At 33.7% G+C, this 25,793-nt stretch overlaps 1 protein-coding gene across 23 annotated transcripts in view; it reads left to right on the plus strand.

Annotated features, from left to right (window-relative positions):
• Positions 1 to 25,793, plus strand: part of LOC132729611 (gamma-adducin-like) — a 78,561-nt gene that overhangs the window by 26,210 nt on the left and 26,558 nt on the right. For 21 of the 23 annotated variants that reach the window (XM_060715395.1, XM_060715405.1, XM_060715407.1 and 18 more), the window contains 9 exons: positions 9,866 to 10,117; positions 14,016 to 14,164; positions 15,579 to 15,809; positions 16,477 to 16,620; positions 17,579 to 17,677; positions 18,983 to 19,153; positions 20,389 to 20,534; positions 21,138 to 21,267; positions 22,390 to 22,404. In XM_060715395.1, coding sequence (XP_060571378.1) covers positions 9,866 to 10,117; positions 14,016 to 14,164; positions 15,579 to 15,809; positions 16,477 to 16,620; positions 17,579 to 17,677; positions 18,983 to 19,153; positions 20,389 to 20,534; positions 21,138 to 21,267; positions 22,390 to 22,404 — 1,337 coding nt within the window. The remainder of the gene's footprint in view (positions 1 to 9,865; positions 10,118 to 14,015; positions 14,165 to 15,578; positions 15,810 to 16,476; positions 16,621 to 17,578; positions 17,678 to 18,982; positions 19,154 to 20,388; positions 20,535 to 21,137; positions 21,268 to 22,389; positions 22,405 to 25,793) is intronic. The other 2 variants (XM_060715401.1, XM_060715404.1) reach the window with 1 other exon arrangement.

A 25,793-nucleotide genomic window follows, 5' to 3' on the forward strand; every position in this document is an offset into this window, starting at 1 on the left:
TGAATTTAACTGACTAATTATACCCCCGCACAACAAAGTTGTAAGGGGGGTATACTGGAATCAGATTGTCCGTCCGACCGTCTGGCCGTCCGGCGTCCGTCGGTTTTTTCTTGTCCGCCCAATAACTAAAGATTCCTTTGACCCACAGTCTTCATATTTTGCATGGAGGTTAGTCGTGATTAGTAGATGACCCCTATTGATTTTGAGGTCACCGGGTCAAAGGTCAAGGTCACAGGGGCTTTGACTTCAAAAAGCTTGTCCGCCCAATAACTTAAGATTCCTATGACCCACAGTCTTCATATTTGGCATGGAGGTTAGTCGTGATTAGTAGATGACCCCTATCGATTTTGAGGTCACCAGGTCAAAGGTCAAGGCCACAGTGGCCTTGACTTCAAAAGCTTGTCCGCCCAATAACTTAAGATTCCTTTGACCCACAGTCTTCATATTTGGCATGGAGGTTAGTCATGATTAGTAGATGACCCCTATTGATTTTGAGGTCACCAGGTCAAAGGTCAAGGTCACGGGCCTTGACTTCAAAAAGCTTGTCCGCCCAATAACTTAAGGTTCCTATGACCCACAGTCTTCATATTTGGCATTGAGGTTAGTCATGATTAGTAAATGATCCGTATTGATTTTGAGGTCACTGGGTCAAAGGTCAAGGTCACAGGGACCTTGTCAAAATAAAGCTTTTCCCCTCAATTGCTTCAGAATGCCTGTCCAGAGTGTATTGATTTTGACATTTTCACATTTGAAGCATGTAGAATACATAACTTAGCAATGCACTGGCTTAGTAACCTCAGATTTGGCAGGGAGGTTGTCCTTGAGCTCTAAATGGCCACTGTTGATTCTGACAAAGTGGTATGCGGGGGTATTCACGCCATGATAGTGGCAGTTCTAGTTCTGCTAGGGTTACCTGTGACCACTGTTCATGAACAGGCTCAATAATTCTGCTAGGGTTACCTGTGACCACTGTTCATGAACAGGCTCAATCAAAATGAGCTAGCAACATTTGTAATTTTATTCTATTTAAAGAAAAACTTCTGGAAAACTCAGTATTACTAATTGAAAAAACACAGACTCTGATTCTACCTTATTGACAGAATTAAGTTAGAAGGAACAATATTTATTTTGATCAGATTGCAAACAGCAATGAAAAAGCAATTTTGTACCAGCAGTTTTATAACTGGTACATGATTGTTATAATAAACACTTGTAGGTTTTTTTTTCATTAATCGCCAAACTCTTGAAATCTCGAGTAGATCTTATCCTGGCGTAACATTCCTGAAGGAGGCGTTACCTTGGCATTTGGTACCATACTGCACTCATGCAAGCTGTCGTAGACTGTTTGTAGTAAGTTACCAGTCTAATTATTATGTAATAGTATATTCCAAAAGGTAGATTTTTTTTCCAGCTCATTTAGTGCCTGTTGGAATTGTTTTTTTATGGTTATATTATTGAGCCTACAATCAGTCCTGATGTTCCAATTTGGCAGTTTATTTTTGTCAGAAACTTAACTTTTTAGTTATTTTCCTTTTTTAAAATCTTAATTGCATATATTTGCTGCAGTTAGGAGCCGTATTATGTGTGTGAAAATTAAACAAAATATCTTTGCATTTGAAGGCATTCATTTATGCGCATTCATCTTTTCCGTGGGGTTTCTTGATCATCATAATGTTCAATATTGCTATCATTAATATCAGACGTATTAATCAAATAACTGTACAATTTTGATTAATTGGGATCATAAAACATGGCGGCTGTTTCCAAGACTAGGTCAGTGTGTCTGTCTCTAGAAACAGAGGGACTAATAGCAGATTTGTGTCACCAGTATAGAACCAGGTCCGCCGTTTGTTGTGTCCTCTGACCAGGCTTAATACTGTTGTCGAACAGAGTTTAAATTTTCACTTTATATCCCCAAAATGGAAGGTCAGCTAGGCTATTTAAGGATTTAAGAAATTCAGCAGATTAAAGGTTTTTATATAGAACCAAAAATTATATGTTTTATTTTATAGAGGTTTTTAGTGTACTTTTACAGTTTCCATCGGCCATATATGTCCCACAACCTTGTTTTGCTGTTAGGCCTTAAGTAAAGTTATAATGATTTAATTTTTTTGAATGGTAGTCAAAATACTACTTTGCATACATTTTGCTACTTTATGACAAATTATTTCTCAAACAGCACTACTTTTTCCATATGATAAACATCTTACATGATAAAAATCTTACATGATCAAAATTGAGTTACAAAACAAATGCTTGCCTTTTCTTGAGCGGAAACATTAAAGTTATTTTTAAGACTTAATGTATTCCATAATGTTTTTAGCTTTACTTGGTGTATGATTAACCCATGAAGCTGGGACCCTTTCCTCGGCTATAGTTTGTGTATTGATTTATAGCTGTGACAAGTGCTGGAGTCTCAATTAGGATCAATAAAATGGTTAATGAATTCATATCAGTTTCTTGATGGAGCTCTTCTATTCTGACAACTGTAGTGTAAAACATTTTCTAATCAGCATTCTGATTCAGTAAATATTGACACATGTGCTTGACTTGGCTTGACTTTATCTTTACAATTGCCTCAGACTTTAACAGTTACGATCTAGGGCTCAAACAGCTGCAAAGGTTCTCACTGATTGACCTTTGGTCATTAACACGTGCAGAGGTCAATGCAAATGATTGCCTTTTTGATCTCTGCTGTACTACTAGTCTAGGCTATGATATACAAGAAATGCCATTGAGCTGAATGATCAGTGTTATTGCAACACAAAAGTCATGCTATAGGAAAGGGGAGAAGTTTGTTTTGCCGGAAAGCATCAGTCTCTAGGAAATGGCATGCATTATCAGAAAGCCTGGATGATTGGTCCTCAATTTATGTGTTTGTGCTTTTGAAAGAATAGTGTTAAAGGACATGCAGGTTTTACATTTTGTCATTCATTTCATGTCACAACTTATTTGTTAGTCAACTTTGTACATGGCATTAATTACTGATGGTTGCATAGATGTTTTGTCATCTAGGGAATCGTTATTAAATTGGCTTTTCCTGTGCTTCTATGCAGACAAAAGCTTTTAAACATCATTAACTATTCATACATAGAGATGTAACATGAGTTACATGTTTACTTAATTCTACGTAACTCTTACCCCACTTAATATCTTAAATGGACTTTTCCATCCTTCAATCTGGACACAACCATTCATCATTTTTAGGGAAAATTTCAAAATGTTATGACTGAAAAGGGAACAGTGCAGACCATCAGACCATGATAAGACAGCACCTTGGTCTGGCACTGGTCACACAGGTATGTACTCAGTTGCAGCCAGTAGGCTAAGTGTTACAGGAATGAGTTTTGTTGTTGCACTAGCTGAGAGTTCAACTTCAATAAGGAAGCAAGCTGTAGTTTTGTGTGTAAGATTACAGGAGTAATTTTGATGATGTATATACACAGAGAGTACATTCCATACATCTCTATGCTTCCAGCAGATTTACAAAGCTATGCTATTCTTAGCTTCTCTAAAAATTTTGTTATCTATAACGACCAGGCTCTATACTGTTTGCTGACCATCTTGATACTCTTAAAGTTCCAGAAAATTGAAGCTGGACAAGTCCATTAAAGAAATGGATTAAATAAAATTCAATTTTACAGTTAATTAGATATTATATTCTTGAAGAGGTAGACACCCTTTAAAAATGTATCAAGGACAATGTGCTTTTCACTATATCTAAATGATGGGGAAGTTGTCCATTTTGAACACCTGTAATTGCTTTGTTGGTTATAGTTTGTATTTGGGAAAGAAACTTTCAAGAATCCTGGATAGGTTTTCAGGAAAAGCTTGTTTGGTTATCAGGATTGGCTTGTTTTCTTAAAGTCTGCAATAATATTGTAAGGAGCAGGTTAATATTTTTTCTGCTAGCAAATTATTGAATGTGTAATGCTGTCTTATCAGTGATAAGACAGAGATGTTTACTTGGCATTTATTAGTCTGGGTATACTGTATGTATTGATCAGACCTGATTGATTTTAGTTAAGCCTCATTAGTTACATAACCAGTCTGCCTTTTTTACTGATACAAATATTGATTACACAGTGTATCCTTGCTGAAAACTGCATAATCTGTCTGCAATTCTACTCACTTTCATGTAGATAGAAAATAAATATTACTGTAAACCAGTCTGAAATCGACCAATTTAATTGGATGGCTTTGTACTTTGAAATTTGAAAATGACCAATGAAAGTGCTTAATTTTTAGACTGGTCAAGGAGTTTAGTTTGTATGATTGGAGTATAGTTTTGATCAACTGATAATAATGAAAATGAATTGGAAGTCATGACATCACTGCCTTGATGTTTGTCAAAATGGTCAGAAAAAGGCACTTGATATTTTTATGACAAGGGCAATATTAACTTGTGTAGGAATGTTATTAAGTGCATTCTTATTTTAGAAATCTGCCAAGAACAAGACTGGTTTCCAAATTCAATATTTAATAGCATTGACACCTCTGGACAAAAACGGTAAACCATTCCATCGTCCCAGATGTAATTTCTTGCCAATCCAATCATCATACATCAATGTATTGCAAGCAATAATTTAGTAGAAGATAAATGTTTCCCATGTATGAATCAATAGTTGGGCCATTATGATACATTATGTATAGATCACAGTTGTTCTGGTACTTTGCTGTTCGTGTAATAATAAAAGAAACAGTTGTTAAAGGCATGGAATATTTGCCAATAATTATTGCATTCATGCTTGATTTGTCAATACATGTTGAAAATGTTCACTGTATTATTAAAGTATCATTTTCATTCTGAACAAAATTTTGCTGAAATAATATTTTATTACTAAATTGAATGGAGAGAGTGCTGGGACAAAAAGTCATTATATATTGGTTGCATAGATGCCACCAATACATATATATAGAGCCAGGCCAGCCTGAACATCTGTGCAATCTGATCAGGCTCTTGTATTTTGATACTAAAGTCCCTTAAATTTTGAGTGGACTGTTCACTGAAAATTCGGACATTTATTAATAATTAAAAATGTACTGAAATCGTTAAGCTTTAACCATGCCCTGGGAAATCACTTTCTATGAAATATGAATTGTTCAATGATAATCTTATTACTCAGGAGTATGACATTTTTTTACACTTTTAGATCTAGCAATTATAGTTCCAAATTAAAATCCATTACACATCTTGGGTAGGGTAAAAGGTAACACCCCCGTCATTCTTAATCTGAAGACAAGTTAAGTTGCCGTAATCTTGTAACTTTCAGAAAAAAGAATTTTATAAGTTAACAGCTTAAAATGTGTGAGTAAACAGGATTATTCATAACATAAAGTCTATGACTCATTAATATGATTTATTTATTGTCTAAATATAGCAAGATTTTAGCTGGGCACTACAAGCTGCATGCAATGGGATTATCATTGTTTATTTAAATCCGATCTTAATCGTTTTATATTGGGCTTTGTTGATTAATAGTGTTTTAAGGTGTTCAGGTGCATATATAATTATAAGTGTTTAAATATGGAATATCACTGCACCTTTGACTTAGATGCTCAGCATGTATTTCTGGGACTTACCGTAAGTCAGCCCAGCTTGAGTCAGTTTGGTAGGGGTGGCAGGTATCAAGTATCCATGGCTTGATAATTCAGTGAAGCACCACTGTTAAGTTTGGGCACAGTATTAAGTAGCCACTTTCATCTATAAATGATTTAATATAATTGCAGGGTTGTCTTAAAAAGTTTTCAAAGACTTTCCGTTTTGAATTTGAGGAGGTCATATTTTGGTTCATTCACAACAAAGTTTACTAAGTTTATAGGCTGCCAAAATGTATTTGAGAATGTCATTTTGGCCTCAAGCCACCAAGCCACCCCTGAACTGAAGGGTTATTTTGGTTCAAAAATGCTACTTATTTCTATGTTGATGCTGAATATTCAATTGATTTCTTCTGATGTTGGCTGCACACAGGAATTATTAATGCTGTGTCATTTAAAATTGCTCTGATCTAGCACTTTGTCTGGGTTTTCATATTTCACTTTGTATACCATAGCTTTTAGTCTAGCTATATTGAGTGTGTATAGATACAGATCTTACATTGACTGACAGCATAAAAGAACAAAATGAAAGAACAAATCTTCACAATAACAACTGTAGAAAGCCCATTAAGATTTCCTGATTGGAGATTTGTTTATTATTGTAGCTGTTGATAAAGACATTTATTTGTTTAATGATGTGTTAAAAAAATCCTTAATTGTACTAGGAAGATGTTGATTGTTTCTAACAAAGACAAAATGTTGTAGATGAAGATTTGCGTCAGTTTTTCTTGAGATTAAATACTGCCCTGGTGTTGATGTGTAATATAGTTGATTTTTTTCATATTCATCTTTCCAATCATATGTTTGCTTTTGTTTCATTGTGTGAAAAACTGCTTGTAAGTTATATAAACCACTCTCAAATATACTTCTAAGAACTTAGCAGTACTGTAATTAATCAATGGGTGACCCAATTTGGGCTTAAACCTCTAATCCCTGGCACTGCCTGGTTTAATAGGCAGGCACCAGTAAGTTATCCACCCTAGACTGCAGATTCAGCTCCCCTTCAGGCAGGTTTCAGTTTTCTTTGTATTGCAAAGAATCATTTATAACTGATAGTGTGATCAATAATATTGAAAGAAATGTGTCTTTGTTTAACGTCAACTTGCAAGCAAAAGATACTCACACTGTGTTAAGTGATGTTTTATAGGTTTTTGCATTGTAGATAGTCCAGGTAGCCTGATTTCTTAGCAGGATATTTTAGTTTCTAAAATATTCACAGTAATATTGACAATAATGCCTCTGTTTATTAGGCCATGATAAAATGCAAGTGATGATAATGAACTATTTTACTAAAATATTAAATATCCTGTTTGTCTTGGGACCTTTGGAGAGCCAAAAATGTCTTGGGATCTTTGGAGAGCCAAAAATGTCTTGGGACCTTTGGAGAGCCAAAATGTCTTGGGACCTTTGGAGAGCCAAAAATGTCTTGGGATCTTTGGAGAGCAAAAATGACTTGGGACCTTTGGAGAGCCAAAAATGTCTTGGGACCTTTGGAGAGCCAAAAATGTCTTGGGACCTTTGGAGAGCCAAAAATGTCTTGGGACCTTTGGAGAGCCAAAATGTCTTGGGACCTTTGGAGAGCCAAAAATGTCTTGGGACCTTTGGAGAGCCAAAAATGTCTTGGGACCTTTGGAGAGCCAAAAATGTCTTGGGATCTTTGGAGAGCAAAAATGACTTGGGACCTTTGGAGAGCCAAAAATGTCTTGGGACCTTTGGAGAGCAAAAATGACTTGGGACCTTTGGAGAGCCAAATTTTATTGTAACTAATTTTCTAAGAAATTACTACAAAAATTAAAAGAAAAAAGAACCCAATAGTGCAAACCAAAAAAGCGACTTAATAAAAGAGTAAATGGCAGGATGTTCGTTATGACAGGCAAACTATGCTATTTGGAACCTTTAATTAATCTCTATAGCTAAATGATGCGATTTAAGATAGATTTATGCATATTGATCTTACAGTCCTTAATTATATATCTCTCTAGCTCTTTGGTACACAAGAATTCTTAGAAACTGAAAAGAAAAGGCAATTTTGGAATAAATGTCATAATTGTATAATCTTGAATAATAATGTCTTGTCTGAGCCACTGTCTACCAAATGTTACATGGAGCCAGGCCAGTCTTTGCAGTCTGATTGGGTTCTATGCTTATTGACTGTATCAAGTTTCAAAACAGAGAAGGTCAAACAGTAAAAGTCAAAGATATTTAGTCCACTATTATCAGAACTTTGATTTTGCATAAAAGTGGGAAGGTTCTCCTTTTTGATGTGTTTTGTATGTAAAGTCTTCAACATCAATCAGGTTTAAGAGATGTATGTTCATGTCACGTACATCATTCTGCCAGATTGTATTCCATGATTAATTTGACCTTGTGATACTGTGTGCACAAGTTTTTTTGCTTGTTTTATGCATATGAGGCTACATTAATGCGTCTGTGTTCACCATACTTATCATGGGCAGTGAATATATTGCAGATCATATTCTCCCCATGTGGTTTCACATTTTGTGTTTTTTGGTCATCGGTATGCATTATGTGTCTGCCTAACAATAGTTAATGAGATTTTACATCAATTAAAAGGCACGAAACATGGCTTTTATGTTTTTTGTAGGTTTCACAACTGCACTTTTCGAGGTGTACATGTATATATGTACATTGTATGTTTTCATTAGTCATTGTATAGTGTTGATGAATTCAGATTGTTGACTATGTGTTCAGGTGACTAAAATGGGTATATGTAGGGATATAAATTTGTTGATTAAGAGAAAGGGGAAAAAAATTCATTTTGGTATGTCAGATGTTTTCATGAGAGGAAGTTTTTGAGCTAGGTTACTAAAGATCGGCCAGTCTACTCTGGTGACCATTCATCCTTGAAACAACGAGGGGCACCTTAGGCTTTTCCAACAGTATTGCTTGAAAAGTCATCATATGACCTTTACCTTGTTGGTGTGACTTTAAATTCAAGTTACAAGAATGTAAACTGGAGTTTGAATTTAATGATTTATTAGAAAAAAGCTGTTACTTTTAGAAAGTAACCATGTTAGAACTGGTTTTCAGCTATAAACTGGTGCTGTACATGATGGAAAACAAAAAACAAGCAAAAAAAAATGGTTGAGAGAATTAATTTGTACAATGTACATGGACAGTGTTTAGTAGATTATTATACAGACTTTATGACTGCATGACTTCACCATGTTGATATGTATCTAACCTGACTGTTAATATCCTGGTGAAGTAATGAAGTTATTATGTATGCGCGATTACAAAGGCAACTACTCATCTCTGATTGCCTCAATAACGAGGTAATAGATCATAATCAAAGTACTCAAAGTAGCTGCTATTATTTCCTTGCTTTAGAGATATATCCGCCCAGCATTATAGTAGTCTGTGTGCAGATCAAGGAAATACTTGTGAAACAAAAACAATTAAACATGTCTGTTTTACAGACAGTGTGCATTGTTTTCATCAAGTTTTAAAGTTGTCAAATGTCTGATTTCTATACATCACCGTCCCCATTTACAGTAATGTTGTCTGCTAATTCGCTGTTAAAGTTATCTGCTTTCATTAATAGCTATTTTAGTAAGGTACATATTGCTGCACTTTCCATGAACATGTTTTCCATTCTGTAAGAATTTTCTTTTATACAGCTTTAACATTAATTTTGTATATTTCAAAGAATCAAAATATTTTCGGAGCAGTTATTTGAATTTTGTAATGTACAGCCTTAATCTGCTTTGAATATACAACTGTCCTTGATTTTGATATACCACAATATTTAAGCTGAGCAGTCTACTGTATGAAGTTTGGCCAAGCTGTACAGGCATCGGAAAATGTTTTCAGAGTCACTTGTCCTGCAGGATAAGTAGCTTGCAGGAAACATTTTTCTACTTGTCTTGTATCGAGTTTTCATCAATTCTTTTTATACCACAATATTGAATGTTGAGCAGTCTACTGTATGAAGTTTGGCCAAGTTGTAAAGGCATCGAAAAATATTTTCAGAGTTACTTGTGTAGCTTCTAAATCCAATGTGCAGGCAACATTTTTCTACTCGTCCCGTATCAAGTTTTCTTAAATTTTACTCGTAATTAGGAGTAGATAAGTGGAATTTTCGATCTCTGCTGCATTGATGTGCAAAAAATTCGGAGATCTTTTATACTGGTTGGATAGGTCTGTTAAATCTCAGAGAGTTCAGACATAGAGACATTAAAGAATTGTTTTTGATTTTAATAAATAAAGATATTATTTTCAAATATTGAATTATTTTTCCCTCCAGATCCAGACGATGCGGAGTATAGGAAAAATTTACAACGTCCTGCTGAAGTAAAGGAGGACATCAAACAGATGTCGGACCGGAGTCGAGTTTCGCTGATCCTCAATAGTGAGGCGTTTCGCAAAGAATTGGAAGAGATCGTTGATGAACAGTTGAGGCAAGGGAACGCGCCTGCCAGTCTACTGGCTCTACAACAGATCTCAAACCTGCTACTGCCTAACCACAAGTTCTCTCAGGGTGCTGTAGGAACTGGATGTAAGGCTTCTTCTTTTCTTTGATTGATTATTTTGTTAAGACAAGTATAAGGAGTTCAAGGAACTCCACTAATGTTCAAAAGCCTACAAACATAAAATTTTCAACATTTGTTGATATGTCAATTTTAATTCTGGTTGAAAAAAAAATGGAGAGAGCAAAATTTAATGATTTGAAATTTTGCACAAAAGTCCAGATTATCAAATGGTACACAAGTCTTGAAAAAATATTTCCAGTCCTGTTAGGTCAAAAAACCTAACTTTAGTCTGCTTAAGGGTTAATAAAGTGTCAAAGCTGAGGCCTTAAAGATAAATGCCAAGCTACAGAGACTGCAACCCTCAGATTTAACCTCTGTTGAAGGTGGGTCTCTATATATATTAAATTGAATTTAGAGACTTGCTTTAAAATAAAAATCAGGCAGTTAGTTGTAGTTTCATTAGCATTCTCCTCAAAGTACTACATTCAGATTTCAACGTCCTTGTAATATGTTGTTGGCCAATTAAACTATTTTTACAGAAAACACTTCAAGGAAGCAATTAAAATAGTTTGATAAGCTTCAAAGATAAAGCCCAATGCTATTTTTAATTTTTTATCCAGTTAGGTATAGAGTTACATCCCTTGGCATATTGTTTTGGTCAAAAGTTCATTCCGATTTAAGCAATACTGCAAAATGTCAGATTTTTTGAAGTAGAAAGTTCTTTAGCTAACGTTAGCATAGATTTTTATGGATAGATTTATGGTTATTTTGACCTGTTTTTTTTTTATGGGCATTGACTTTTATAAAACAGTTAAAAAGCCAGTATCATTGTCTATTTTGGGACATTGACTTGAAACAAATCTCAAGAGAGCCTGAGAAGTTGGCTTATATCCCAAAATTTGAGTCTCTGATTGATCTTTTACTGTTAGCTCATGTATAAAACAGGAGAATGATCCATTTATTGTACCCCCCTTGCTTTAATGTTTTTGCTCAATGGGGTGATAAAATTTGTAATGTAAGAGAACAATATATGTTTTATTATGTGTGAACAGTATGGTATCTTAGGTAAAATATATGAAACAGCATTTGTTGCAAAATCAATAAGCAACACTATCATACTCAGACTCCCTCAATCACCCCAACTGACAATCACCCACATCAGCCCCCAACACCCCCACCAATATCAAAACCTTATCACTCGCTTTTAATTGTGCCAGAAATCTTTCGCTTGTGTATGGAAGCTTTAGGAAGGTTGTTGGTTCACCCTAGGTACTTGTGTACTACTGATATGGTATAATTTTTGAATGGTAATCAGTGGGCCCGACATTTTTCTCACCCTCTTGTTTTTAGGAAAAATTATTGCAAATATTGATCAGTTGGGATGTACGAAACCTGGGGTAAATTCAGATTTTTGGGAAAACTGCATGATTTTAAAGAAAATTTCAATTGGGATAAAACCTTTTATAGGCCTTTGTTATATAAGGTGAAAAATCTCTGTGTACCTATTGTACTTCGACAGGGACAATGTAAATATGATGAAAACATAACCAATAAGGGGAAAAAATAATGTCTAGCTTTGAAGAATCGTTGTTCTTAGTAAGCAAAATGTCTGATTCTTTCAAGTTTTGTGATTCATAAAAACCTAACTTTCCAGTTTTGATTTCTGTAATCATCAATAGAACTCTGCTTCTAGGCATTTGGTGTGACCTTGAATATAATGAACAGGAAAGTCCAATAAGGTTTAAATGTCAAACTACTGAAACAAGATGAAATACAAAATATAAGCTGAATTTCCACACAGTTAAGCTAAAACAAGCCAAATTAGTCGTTTATCTCCATGTTTTGTTGTGTATTCATGATTCTATTGTAAAACATTTTGTTTAAAGAGTGCGGACATAAAAGTGCTGTTTCATGTTTTTATGGGGCTGACAAGTGTTTGCTGTTTGCCGAAATATGTTTGTTATCGAAAATCTTTGATAAATCTCCCACTTGAATCCAAGGACATAAAAAGAGTATTTTTGATAAATTTTCCCTGTTCATTGAAAGATGTGTATACAATTTCAAAGCTTGCATTTCATTAAGATTGATGAGGGACTGGTACAGTGCAAAAATCTCTCAATGTAGCAAGTTTGAATGCATATTATGTTTTAATGTATCATAGACTCTTTCATAGTCATCAGTTTTCTTTCATTAATACTTTTAAATGATACAGTGTAAAACATGTTGGCTTTTACTTACACTCCATCAATTAAGAACATGTGTGAAAGAAATAGGAGATCTATTAATTTATTTATGTTTGAAAACCGAAAAATCAAACACATCCTTGAAATACAAGTACTTGTTTAGAATAATAGGGAGGAAATTCAAGTAGTTTTTTCAGAACAATGTGCAATTATTTTAACATGTTAAATAGCTGTTAACAAGTGTTCCTCTAAGTGTGCATTACACAGCTAGCTAATTGCGATGATGTAATAAACACTTGTTGTTAAATGGATCTGGCTAGTTGACATTTGGTCTATGAGTCTATAAATAGTATATCCTTAAACAGTAGTCCATTTATAAAATATATCAGTAGAATCAATTCAATGAAAAGTTGATTTGTTATTTAATGAAAAGTTGATTTGTTTTTCAAAATTTTGCCACTCTATATAGATTATATATTAGATATAGAAAATATAAATGTATATAACAGTCTGCCATAGGTACATTCATGGCCAAGTGGTTTAGAAAACCACTAATAAACCCTTTACCGGCTGGAACCAAAAGTGATTTCACCTTCACCTTCACCAGAGAAAGAAATTCAGCAGGTTATAAAAGGCTGAAATATAGAAATACCATAAAAATATAGTATGATCATACATGTACTACTTTTATACTGAAAACCAAAAAAAAAAAAAAAAGAAAATTACCAGGGCTTCTTTTCATTCTATATCAGGAGCTGTTGATTAGCCTCTTCCCCTCTGATTCTCTAAGATCATAGTACAGTTTTCCCCTAAATTTTCTTCCCCTTTCTGCGATAATACCATGTTATTTTTAGCCCAAATTTAAGGGATCAGCCCCTTTCCCTGTCCATTAAGAAAAAAGAAGCCCTGAATACCTGCGGTCCTAATACACAAAGGTCCTAGTTAATATTTTGATGAAACTTGTGGTGTGTGTTGCTGAAGAAGTACAGTGACTCACTTTAGGAGTTTTATGCAACAGTATTTTAACTTGTTCTTTAAGGTCATTAAGTTACATCAGTCTTGCATTGAAATCTTGTCTGGTGAAATATGGTTCTCGGCTTGATAAATGGAAAAAAACTGCTGTGAATTATTTCGCCACATTCTTTTCTGTTATTTGACCTTTAAGATTCACATTTATGTTTTGTAAAAAAAAAAGAGATCTGAAATTACAAAACTTGGATGACACATAGCTGTTTATTTTGACATTAGATCTGGCTGTTCACACACTGGTGAACAAGTAAGGAGGTTAAAGGGGGGATGAGCTTTTGATGTAACAAAATAAAATTATTATGAACAGAAAATAATGTAAAACGAGTAATTTTGTAGTAAACATGGCTGAAATTTGGTAAAATTTCAAGATATATGTAAATAATAGCAAGATCAGATTGAAATATGTGAAATTCCTGTGGGTCACATACACCAAAAATTTCAAGGTATTGTTTTATTGAAGATATTGAAATATCTATGTGATAACAGTTTAACCTCGACAGGGAAGCCCACTGTTACCTATAATCTCTGAACAAAAACAATATCAATTCTTCCCATAGTAAACCTTCACAATAAATCACGACTCAGCAAAAGCGAGAATCTTTGCCTCCCTATGGCTGTATTGTTCTACCAAAAACGTATCTTTGTTAAAAAAAAAAATCATTATAATTTTGTAATGATGGAAATAATAATGAAAAACTCTTGTATATTTTAGCGACCCCAGTAATTCCAGTGTCGGACATCAAGGGTACGGAGGCAATGAGTTACACAAAACAGGAGAAAGTGTTACGATGTAAACTCGCCTCCTGTTACAGACTAGTAGACAATAATGGATGGACACATAGCATTTATAATCACATCACAGTAAGTTATTTCCCCTTGATTTTCACTATTGATAAAGTATGTACTGATATATGTGTGTGGTTTCTTTATCCTCAGTACTGGTATGAACCATCGACGTAATGAGTAAAGTTGTCGCATTCGTCTTGTGTCTCGCTCTTATTATAGGCGTCATGGGTACGAGCCTTACTAAGGTCGCAGCCATGTTTCCTTACACAGTTCCAGAAAATGATCTTGAGAGTGGTTCAGGTTAAAATAAGCTAGATCAATGTTTAAGGTAACTGACCTCTTGCATCACTTGTCTCACTTAACCTTTTCAGTTTAGTTTGCCACACAGACACTTGGGAGGCTGAGCTCCAAATGCCTTAAAACCAAACAGTATATTTGTCAATACCAGCACATACACTGATCATTTTTATCAATTTTTCTTAATATTTGCTGTTTTGGAAAAAAAAAGTCATACATCTATAATAATAGTAAGGCATTTTGAGCTCCACACCCCCAAGTGTCCATGGGTAACCATATTGGAAAGATTGAATTATTTTAAGATAGGTGGCTCTACTAGTGTGCACACTTGCTTTAAGCCTATGCGAATTTATTACATCAATATATATAGCTGGAAAGTCATCTTAAGACCTTGACAGTGCAACTTAATCTCCAAATAATGCAATATTAAACAAGGAATTTGAGGCTATAAATCTGTCATAATGTTGAAAAAACTTCATGTTTACAAATTTAATGTATGGCTGTGTTATAATAAAGATTGATTGTAAAGTCTTTTATTTGTGCAGACTGATAAAATGCAGAATATCTCGATTTTCTATTTATATACATTTTTGTACATATACAATTATGCAGTGAATGTGAATGATATGTTATACAGAATGCGAGCGCTATAAACACATATTTTACTGCACTAGTGTCTGGTTGTTTGAGTTGTAAGATTTGTTTGTTTGCCTTTGATGTTGGCAGATCAGACACAAATGTTATTGCAGAATCAGGGGAGATAATAAATAGTTGTTATGATGATGATATAAAGAGTATCTAAGCTGGCTGAATACGCAGCTATTATGATCTATTACATAACACAAGTGTTTTGTTTACCTCAAATAATGCACAGAAGTCTTCCTCTCAAAGTAAAGCTCAAAAGTCACCATTTGACCTTTTAAGGGTCGGTATAAGTTCAGAGTCATAAAAAAAAAAAATAAATAAAAAAAAAAATGACTTTACAATTACAAATCTTATAAAACCAATGCATTTTAAGGTTATTATTTAAGTACCATTCTATGAGGAAGTATATTGTTCATTTTTGTCAATTTCTGTTTAGATTTGGGTATGTCCTAAATACTGCAGTCAGTATAAGTTTAGTTATGCAAATGTGATCAAATATGACACCGAAAAGATTAACATTGTAACAAATACTTTGATTTTGTTTCAGGCAAGAATTAGTCAAGACCAAGAACATTTTCTAATTAACCCATTTGGTATGACATACTCAGAAATAACAGCTTCTTCGCTGGTAAAGATTGACTTACGAGGAGAGGTGATAGACCCAGGGGCAACAACTCTTGGGGTGAATCAGGCCGGTTTTACGCTTCACTCGGCAATACATCAGTTTCGCCCAGACATTAAATGTATCATACATCTTCATACTCCTTCTGTAGTGGCTGTAAGTATACTTTTTTAGGTAGTTTCACCCCTAAACCTATTGCTGAATTTGTAATGAAATCACCTTGCTTTGAATTTGGAAAGGTCTGTTTGAAAATTTAGTATTACAATGATGAAAGTTTATGTAGAATTTTCTTACAACACAATTTCCAGACACAAAACATTGAGGAATAAAATGTTTCTATATTGATGTTAGACTTGGCACCACATACGGTAGATTCCTAGTAATTCATCAAGAAACAGTTATCGAGAAATTTAAGTGTAGAACGAATTGCAGATTAATGTAAATATTTGAATTCAACAGACATGGGTTAAGTTGATTCAAAGAATGATGGTAGAAATTTATTTCGATGTTTTCAGGAGAAAACTTAAACCCTTAACCTACAGGGACTGAAAGTGATAAGCCTCTGTAACCAGTGTAGAGCCAGGCTTGCCTGCCATCCATACAGTCTGACCAGGCTTCATACTGTTTGTCACACAGTATTGAAATTTTGTGAACTTTAATGTGTAAAATATTTGCACAGCTTGAATTGACTATTCAAAGAAACTGCTGGTAAAATCTTTTATGATAAGGTGAAGATAAGTATAATATATTCTCTAGTAACAGAATAAAAAGAAAGACGTGATATGTTGATGAATTGCCTATGACATACTGTTGTATATTTCAGGTATCTGGTATGAAGTGTGGATTTTTGCCTCTATCACAAGAGTCATTGATCTGTGGGGAGGTCAGTTACCATGACTACAATGGTATCTTGGTAGACCCGGAAGAACGCGAGTCTCTACAGAGAAATCTAGGACCAATTAATAAAGTAAGTTTGTGTTCAACTTGGAGAGCTTATTAGAACTGAAGCTATCCTCAAGTCTGCTTCTTCGACTAGTAAACTCTGGTGTAGTACAAGAAAATCATGGTTGACTTGAACCTGTGGTTCCTTTGTGCAAATCCAGATACCATTAACTTGGTCTTCATAAGGCAGTGACCATTTAAGGAACACCACTGAGGTCTAAAAGTCTAATAACATAAAATTTTAATTTTCGTACATAGATCAGCTGAGGCTAAAAGATAATTAGGAAATACTCAAAAATAAGTAAAAAAAATCTTATTTTTGTGCTATTCTAATTTATCACAATAAGTATTTATTCTGGAAAGTCTGAGTGAGCTAATGATCTGAAATTTTGCACAAAAGTTATTGGTCTAGATCTGTATCAAATGGAATATTAATCTCGAAAATTATTTCCAGTCCTGTCATGTCAAGAAACCTCAGTGGAGTCCCTTTAAATTTGTAATCTGTTGTCACTCAATAGAATGTGTTCAAACTGTAGAAACTGTTCTTACAAAGGGAGGTAACTTCTATACAGTGTGCTGCAAAATTTAAGTATATTTCGGTTAAGTTTAACCAGAAATCTTCATAGAAATTCAGCTTTTTTAAAAAAAAATCCTGTTAATATAAAAGATTTTGCTAAAATGTTAAAATTTCTAGAGTACTTGAACAACCAAGACTTTTGAGTTCAAGACGTGAGAAAATGATTTCAATTTCAGAAAAAAAATACTGAAATTAGAGAGTTTGATCCTAATAAATATGATGTCAGACTAGTAATCTAAGGATTGTTGATCAAGTCGGTTTAGGGACAAGCCGTTGTTTCTGTGATCAAGAAACTTTACACTCATTGTTTAGTAGATTCAAAAGTGTTTCAATAAGCTTATAGCTTCAAACACATTCAAACTAAAATAAATAAGTATAAACTGAATGTGTTATTTTATTATTTCAGGTGATGATATTGCGTAACCATGGTATTGTAGCATGTGGAACTTCTATAGAGGAAGCATACCATTATGCTTTTAATGTAGTAAATGCCTGTAATGCACAGGTAAAACTTTCATATATTCCTGTTTAATTTTTTTTCCGTTTTATTATCTTTTCCTATTGTGAACTCAACTAATTTTATGTCATTATGTTCCATGCAGTCTGACCAGGATCTACACGGTTAAGTGATTGATATTAAAATTGTCATCTTGAAATCTCAAACAAATTATTAATGGTTTATTCCCAATAATAAATAGGTTAAAGTCATAGAATTGTTCTGGATGTGATAATAACTTGACTAACTAAGCAGTGTTGACTCGGACCCGTCATACTCATCTCTGTGCAGCCTTATCACTATAATCAGACTTTATACTGTCGACTGCTAATGTTTAGCTTTTCAGTATTGAAAACCTGTAAATTAACGTCGGGCAGTTTTAACTTTAAAAATAAAGAGCTGAGTCAGCAAGTTTGGAATTGGACGGTTTTTCCATGTATAACTCTAATAAGTTGTATTATTGCACTCTGTAAAAATATTGATGCACTAAAAATAGTAAGGAGACAATTTAATTAAATTCCTAACTCTTCATTGATTTATCCATGCGAAATGGATGCAATTGTCTAGGGATAAAGCATTTTACTGCTGTCAAGTCCTCATTACCGAGAATAGCATAGGAAAAACATCCTGTTTAATATTGATTGTTATCACAAAGTTATATTGCAGTGAATGTGTCATAAATATACACTCAAGTTGTCCGCCAAACAGGTCTCTTAGTAACAATAAATAAAATGAGATGATGGTTATTCTATGATTGATAAATGGCTCAATGTCAATTTTGGAGAGTACCAAGGGTGTTGTGTAGTCTAGACATGAATTCTTGTCAAAATTTGATGTCAGAATTTGATATCTAGTTGCTTAGATCTTTTAAAGACAGGTTTTATCATTGCTTATTTTAAGCTTGATTTTCTTTTTGTAATTTTCAAAGAATACTAAATTAGAGGAATTGTTATAGGCATGTTGAATAATTTAGATATGACCTTGGCCTTTAAATGACTGGCTATCAAGGGCAGGTGATTGACTTTTTCAAACCCTTGCTTCTCTTCTCTTCTCAAATGTAAGGAATTTATTAAGCTTGAATTTGCCAGAAGGTTGGTTCTTATAATGAAGTGTTTGTGTCTGAAATTACTGACACATCAGAAAGTGTGGTCCTCTGTTGTCAATTTTATTGAAACATTACTTTAAATCTCGAATCTCTCTGGCAATCGATGAATAGTTCTAAGTTTAAATCAGGACTTGTAAATTGCTTTAAATTAATCTTTGGCGAGGGGTTAAAGAGATAGTAATAAGAATGTATGCGTTTACAATTTACAGATTCAAGCAATGCCTGCTGGTGTAGATAACTTAATACTTGTAAGTCAAGAGATCAAGCAGAGAACATTCGCTACAGCAAACCAAGGTGGAGGAGGTGTCGACTCGTCCGGCAAAAAATGGAAAATCGGAGAGATGGAGTTTGAAGCTCAGATGAGACTGATGGATAATGCTGTAAGTTTGACAACATATTTATTTCCGATGTTGACTTTATTTTACAGTGGTTACTAATCGTTTTCAGATCTTGTCTGAAATGATACACATACACCAACTGAGGACATTTTGAAAAGGCGACTGAGGTCGTCTTCTATTGGTATTTGAGGATGTCTTCTAATGATATTTTAGGACGTCTTTTAATGACATATGAGGATGTCTTCTAATGATATTTGAGGACGTCTTCTTATGGCATTTGTGGACCTTTAAATGGCAACCGAGGACTTCTTCAAATGGCAACTGAAGACGTCTTCTAATGACATTTGAGGACGTCTTCTAATGATATTTGAGGACGTCTTCTAATGGCATTTATGGACCTTTAAATGGCAACCGAGGACTTCTTCAAATGGCATTTGAGGATGTCTTCTAATGGCAACTGAGGATGTCTTCTAATGGCATTTGAGGACGTCTTCTGATGGCATTTTAGCACCTTTAAATGGCAACTGAGGACTTCTTCTGCCTATCAAGCTTTATGAACTTATTTTCACTTACTGACAATATTAATAGTGTGTTGATACATCTTGCTGCATAAGGGAATTTTCTAGTAAATTTATTGTACTGTACTGCCAGTTTTCTCTGGCACAAGGCAGGTATTCTACCTCAAATGACCTTGCCTGTTTCAACTGCCATATATTCATCATTTTTATGATTCATAATTTGACTGTATGATATTACAATATTACTCTCTGAAAATAAGCAGACATGGCAAAATACTCTGGCATGCTTCTAGAAATAGTCATGGGAAATCACTGGTCTGCATGGAATAGAAACTTGTCAAAGTTTTGTGGAATATAGACCCACATTGCAAAATTGTAAGATTAAAGGAAACTTGAAGAAAATCCACATTGAGAATTTCTTATTGATATTTCTAGATAAGGTTTGGATATAATGAAATACTTATCAGATCCCTCTGAGGGTGATAGTACAAAATGTTAATCTAAAGAAGTTAATGTTTTTCTCGATTCACACCACTTTAGACATTACCTTTCTTTGGTTAATATTTTGCTCTTGTTTCTCAGAAGCATGTGATTTTATACTTTTTATTTTCATTTTTTCCTGACTAAAGGTCTCATATATTGTGATGCATTGATGAATTGGTGAACACCTTTTTAAGACTCCACAATTACTTATATGCCACCACAATGATTTATTATACTCCACGATGACTGATGTGCCATTTGTTTTCTATATTGTAGGGCTACAGAACTGGTTATTCATACAAACACCCCAACATAAAACGTGAGTCAAGAAGAGAGAGGTCAAATGCTGAAGTTGAAGTTCCACCAGCATCTAGTTCATTCACATACGTCTTTGATGGCGATGTTGAACATTCTAAAAATATGTAAGTACCCATGAAATTGAAGGAATATTGCAAATAAGTTAGTTAAGATATTTGCAGTTACTTTTATTGCAAGTCCTTAATTCAGAGAGTGTTGTTTTGTTTCTGTTCATCTATGTTTTACTCAAATACAAAATGTATTGTTAAAACAGGTGTTGAAGCAACAGGACAAAATGTCTGAACGCAAAGTAATATCCTTACCACTGAGCCAAAAAAATAGGTTCTCTGCCCCTTGTGGTGGCTGAAAAGTTGCCTTTAATGGTTGAGGCATAAGAATTGTAGCCAACGTATATCCCTGGGTGATTGTAAGAGGCAACTTAATGAGTTTGAATGACTGGAGACTATGCATCTCTTAGCTCCAGCAGGTGAGGTGGTTTTGACCCCTGGTGTTGCTTTGATATATGTAACACTCGAAGTTATCTTTCCTGTTTCTGCGCCATATGACCTATACTGTATTGGTGTGCCTGAAAACCAAACAAATACACAGTGATTAGGTTTGATACTTCCAACAAACGATGTAGGTTTATACTTATATATAACTTACTGATTGTTAACCGAATCAAGTTGTATTTCAGGTATAATATATTTTATTTGTGTATATCTCAGGTCCCCTATTAAAGCAGCAATGGAGAGACAGAAACAGCAATATAAAGTGGGTTGGTTAAATTCACCTAATGTGTATGTCAGACAGGAGATGGATGAAATAGGAACACAGAATCCCAAAAAAATTACAAAGGTATGATCCTGCTCATTGAACAGGCAATTAAGTTAACTTTAGTGACTTGCAAACCAAATCTGAAAACAAAAAAAAAGATGTTATTTGACTTAAAAAAATAGAGAATATTCAACTTTTTTTATTTGCTATACATGTAGATTTCAATATAGCTGAATTCTGGAAGGTGGTTTTACCAAAATTAAAGGTACATCAAAAATGGTTTATCACTTATAATGCACACTCTTTTAGAGCAATTGTAGGTTAATGGGAACTTTTTCTTGGTAAAAATGTAGTTATACTGACCCAATATAATTTTGTTATTTTCAACAACAATATGCACTAAGTCTGTATGTTATTCTAAAAAAATAAGTCTTTCACAAATTTCAAGAAATTTTCTGGAATAGCATGTATTGTATTTTATTTTCATTCCTATTTAGTAAGTTTATTGGCTTTGCTTTAAGAATACACTATGTGGACATTGATTTATTTTTATTGACAGCCTTAACTTGTTTTATGCTAAGCTCAGGTCTATATGCATGTAGAGCCGGCTGATTTACATATAAAATGCAGATTTATGAATATGTTGTCAAAATATTATGAATAAATGTATATGAAATTAATGTCATAGGCTCTCTATGGACAGGGATGATTGAATGTTCTTGGTTAGTTGTTATAGGAGTTTTTAACATGCAGTTTGCCATTAGAGAATATTGTTGTTAATTTGTTACATCATTTGTAATGCATAACACATATAATTATAATGTAATTATTGGTTTTTAAAAATGAAATATGTTGCTTTAGCTAGCTGCCATATGATGTGAAATACTACAAGTAACAGTGTCTTGGAAGAAATATTACCTAACTTCAGTTATAAAAAAAAGATAAAAGTTTTATAGTTAAAGTTTTTAAAAGAAAAGAAGAAAAAAAGTGTTATGCTGGAACATTTTACATATGTAAAGGCTTTCTTACAAAACTGTCTCTTATGCATGTGAAATTTACTGCGGAGTCATCAAAAAGTTGTACAATTAGGAGTCACACTGTACATGTATATTAAAAACCATAGTACTTGTATCTATACAGCACTTTTAAGCTAGTTGAATATAATAAAATGTTATGGTGATATTTAACCTATTACATTTACAGATGGGCATAGGCAAGGTAAATTGTTAACACACCACACCACTGTTTAGAAAAAGGCTAAAACATATAACTGTTTGGTTTTTAGTTTTGACTTGTTAACAAATGCGGCTAATTCACGTTGGTTCTTAAATGTTACAAATACTGAAACTTATGGCAGGTTACACAGTTGATTGAATACATGTGATAGTTCTCAAAAATAAAACTTGGTATTTTGATTTTTTTTTTTTTTTTTGCTGAGGTTTCATTTATCACAGAGTCCCTGAGTCTGGTATTTTTATATTGTCAAGTTGCCAAATGATGTTTTTCTTATTGATTCCAGATATTGAAAAAATTAATAACTTCATGTCACTTTAAGATAAAGTAAAGGCAGTATTAATACCATTCTATGAAAATCATGTTTGCATTCATTTTACATAAAGTTTGAGACCTGATAGTTGATGGAAGATTGTGAAGTATATTGCTCAACTGTTTGAGAAAATAAAAATGGGAGTTTATCTGCATTGCACTATTGTACCGTCCAAGGTGAATGTGAAACATTTAGTTAATGTTTTGGACATGCCATTTCATTTTTCTTTATCATTTCTCTCTTTATCTATTAAAGGAAGGAGTGTCCATGACTGAATGGTTAAGGCCGTTGACTTCAAACCACTTGCCTGTCACCGCCGTGAGTTAACATCCTACAGGGACTTTTGAGAGGAAGCTATCCAGCTAGCTTACCAAATGTCCATGGTTCTACTTAGGTTCCTGTTTGTGTCTGAAATAATGTACGGCAGGGCATCTTAGGTCTTCCTCCTCCAGTAAAGCGGGAAAGTCGCCATATGACCTATACTGTGTTTGAGTGACATTAAAAACCCAAATCAAAATGAAACAAATCTATTAAAAAATCTATTTATAAATTCATAGATACCTCATACATGTATATAATTAACCAAGACTTGTTAATCTAGCAGTGATTGTTTCCTAATCATTTACCTTTGTGAATTGAGAAAATTTCTTGTTTAGTTTCTCTTCCAACAAATTCTTTGCATTCACTGAAGATATTGCCATAAAAATAAATAATCTGCACTTATCTTCAGAAGCTTGATTGCAGGCTTCTAGACAAGAGCCATAACTCTTGTATGAACTTTCGAAATATTTGAGTTTTTATTCCTGTGGATGTGTCAGCCTTCACTCTTACTGTTAAGGTCTAAGGATAGTTGAGCATGCTGTCCCTGTGATAGCTCTTGGTGCAAAAATAAGGATAAGGATAGGACATTTTCACTGAATGTAATTGATAATTTTGTCCCTTGATAGAAATTTATTAAGCTTCGAATTTGTTTGGGCCTAATTTTACAGTTAATTAGTTTAACTATTGTTTTGCTTTTTTTAAGTTATATACAAGGGTTTGGCTGAAAATAGATGTTTTTTGTTGGAAAAATGAAATAAAGTTTTTTAAAAAATGCAGAATTTTGTTTGGTGAGAATATATTATTAAATTTTATGTAGGTTTAGGAATATTTTGAGGTTTGGGAATATTTTTCATTGGTATGACATTGGGATATTATGATATGAAATCAAAATGTAAGTTACTTCTGGTAATGGAGATCATTTGCTGATGCTGTCCTAACATACACCATGTGATAAGATAAATAGTTGTCAGAAAATAGGTTTTGAACATGAATATTAATTCGTCAATGAATATGCAATTTTATTAATGTTTAGAATATTTAGAAACTTAGTGCTAAATGTGGATGGTTTATAGGGTACTTCTGAAATGAAAGTTCAATTACTATATTATAGTGTGAAGTGTAAATAGTGTACAGGTAATTAGTGCAATGTTACAGTTTTTAAAAGTAGTTCTTTATTTTTCAAAATAGGCAAAAATGATTTTCTATAAATATTTAGAATGATAGGGAGATTAAAGGGGGATAATGACAAACTAAGGGGTGATTGCTTTGCTAAAGAGATATTGTCTTACTATAAGGGGTGTTGTCTTTGTTGATGGGAGATTTTGTGATGCTAAGGGGAGATAATTGTATTGCTAAGGGGGATAACGCCTTTCTAAACCAAGGTTGTTTTTTAATTTTGGAGATATTGTTTTTTAAAAGGAAATAGATTATGTCTTTCAAATGTTTGGGGGAAAGATAAAAATTTTGCTAAGGGGGAGATAATAGTTTTAAAAAAAGGGGGGAAAATGCATTTTTTTAAGACAAGGTTTTATTTGTCAGTGGGGATATTGTTTTTTCAAAGTGGAGGTAATGTTTGCTGGGGGAAAGATAAGTCATAAATTGGGAAAAGATAATTTTTTGAAAGGGGGAGTTTAAAGCCCTTGGAAAGGACGATTATGCCTTTCTAAGGGGAGGTGGTCTCATTAATAGGAGATATTGTTGTTTTGAGGGAAGATAATATCATGATTAGGGAAGAGAATTTCTTGCTAAGGGGAGGTAATGACTAGTAATTGGAAGAAATATCTTGTTTAAGTTGGATGATGACTAACTACTGAAAAGATTATGACTTGCTCATGTCACCAGTATAGAACTGGGTCAGTCTGCATGTCTTTACAGTTTGACCAGACTTCTAAATATTGAAATCCCTTACATTATAAATAGACTGGTCCCCCATTCAGAGGGAGGTCAAACGATTATACAAATTAAGGAGGATAGTTAGTGATGAAGATTGAAAAATTGTTTTCAGTTACTGTTATGAACTTTGCAAATGATATATGCTTAAAAGTTTAACCCAAATAGAGAAAGTTTTATTTAAAAATTTTTTTTGCTTTTAAAATTTTAAAAAGCTTTTTAAGGTTTGTTCCCCAAAGGCCATTTTTCCTTTGCCTTAAACCACACCCAAAACTGTTACTTTTTTAAATTTATTACTGATTATTAAAAAGGGTTTTTTCAAAACAATTTAAATGAAACACATACACCTTTTTTTTAAAATATTTTACGTTTTTTATAACCGGTTTGATTAAAATCTTGAAGATGATGTAATTGTGATGTTTATATAACTAAGGTAGCCATTCCATGAAATGAGCCGCGCCATGACAAAACCAACATAATGGGTTTGCGACCAGCATGGATCCAGACCAGCCTGCGCATCCGCGCAGTCTGATCAAGATCCATGCTGTTCGCTTACAAACCCTATTACAAGTAGAGAAACTGAGAGCAAACTGCATGGATCCTGATCAGACTGCGCGGATGCACAGGCTGGTCTGGATCCATGCTGGTCGCAAACGCATTACGTTGGTTTTGTCATGGCGCGGCTCAAATGTGTTTTTTGTGACCGGATCTTTTGGAGGACATATAAAATTGTATTCTAAGCATTGTTTAAAAACATTTTTAATTTAATCCTACTTATAATGGAAACAGTATTTTTTGTTTAAGATTATTGAAGAAACAAAATAAAGTGGTATATATGCATAATGTTATA

Source organism: Ruditapes philippinarum, unplaced genomic scaffold (assembly GCF_026571515.1).
Source record: "Ruditapes philippinarum isolate M1 unplaced genomic scaffold, ASM2657151v2 ctg2844_1_1_1_1, whole genome shotgun sequence".
In the NCBI taxonomy this organism is placed as follows: Eukaryota; Metazoa; Mollusca; class Bivalvia; order Venerida; family Veneridae; genus Ruditapes; species Ruditapes philippinarum.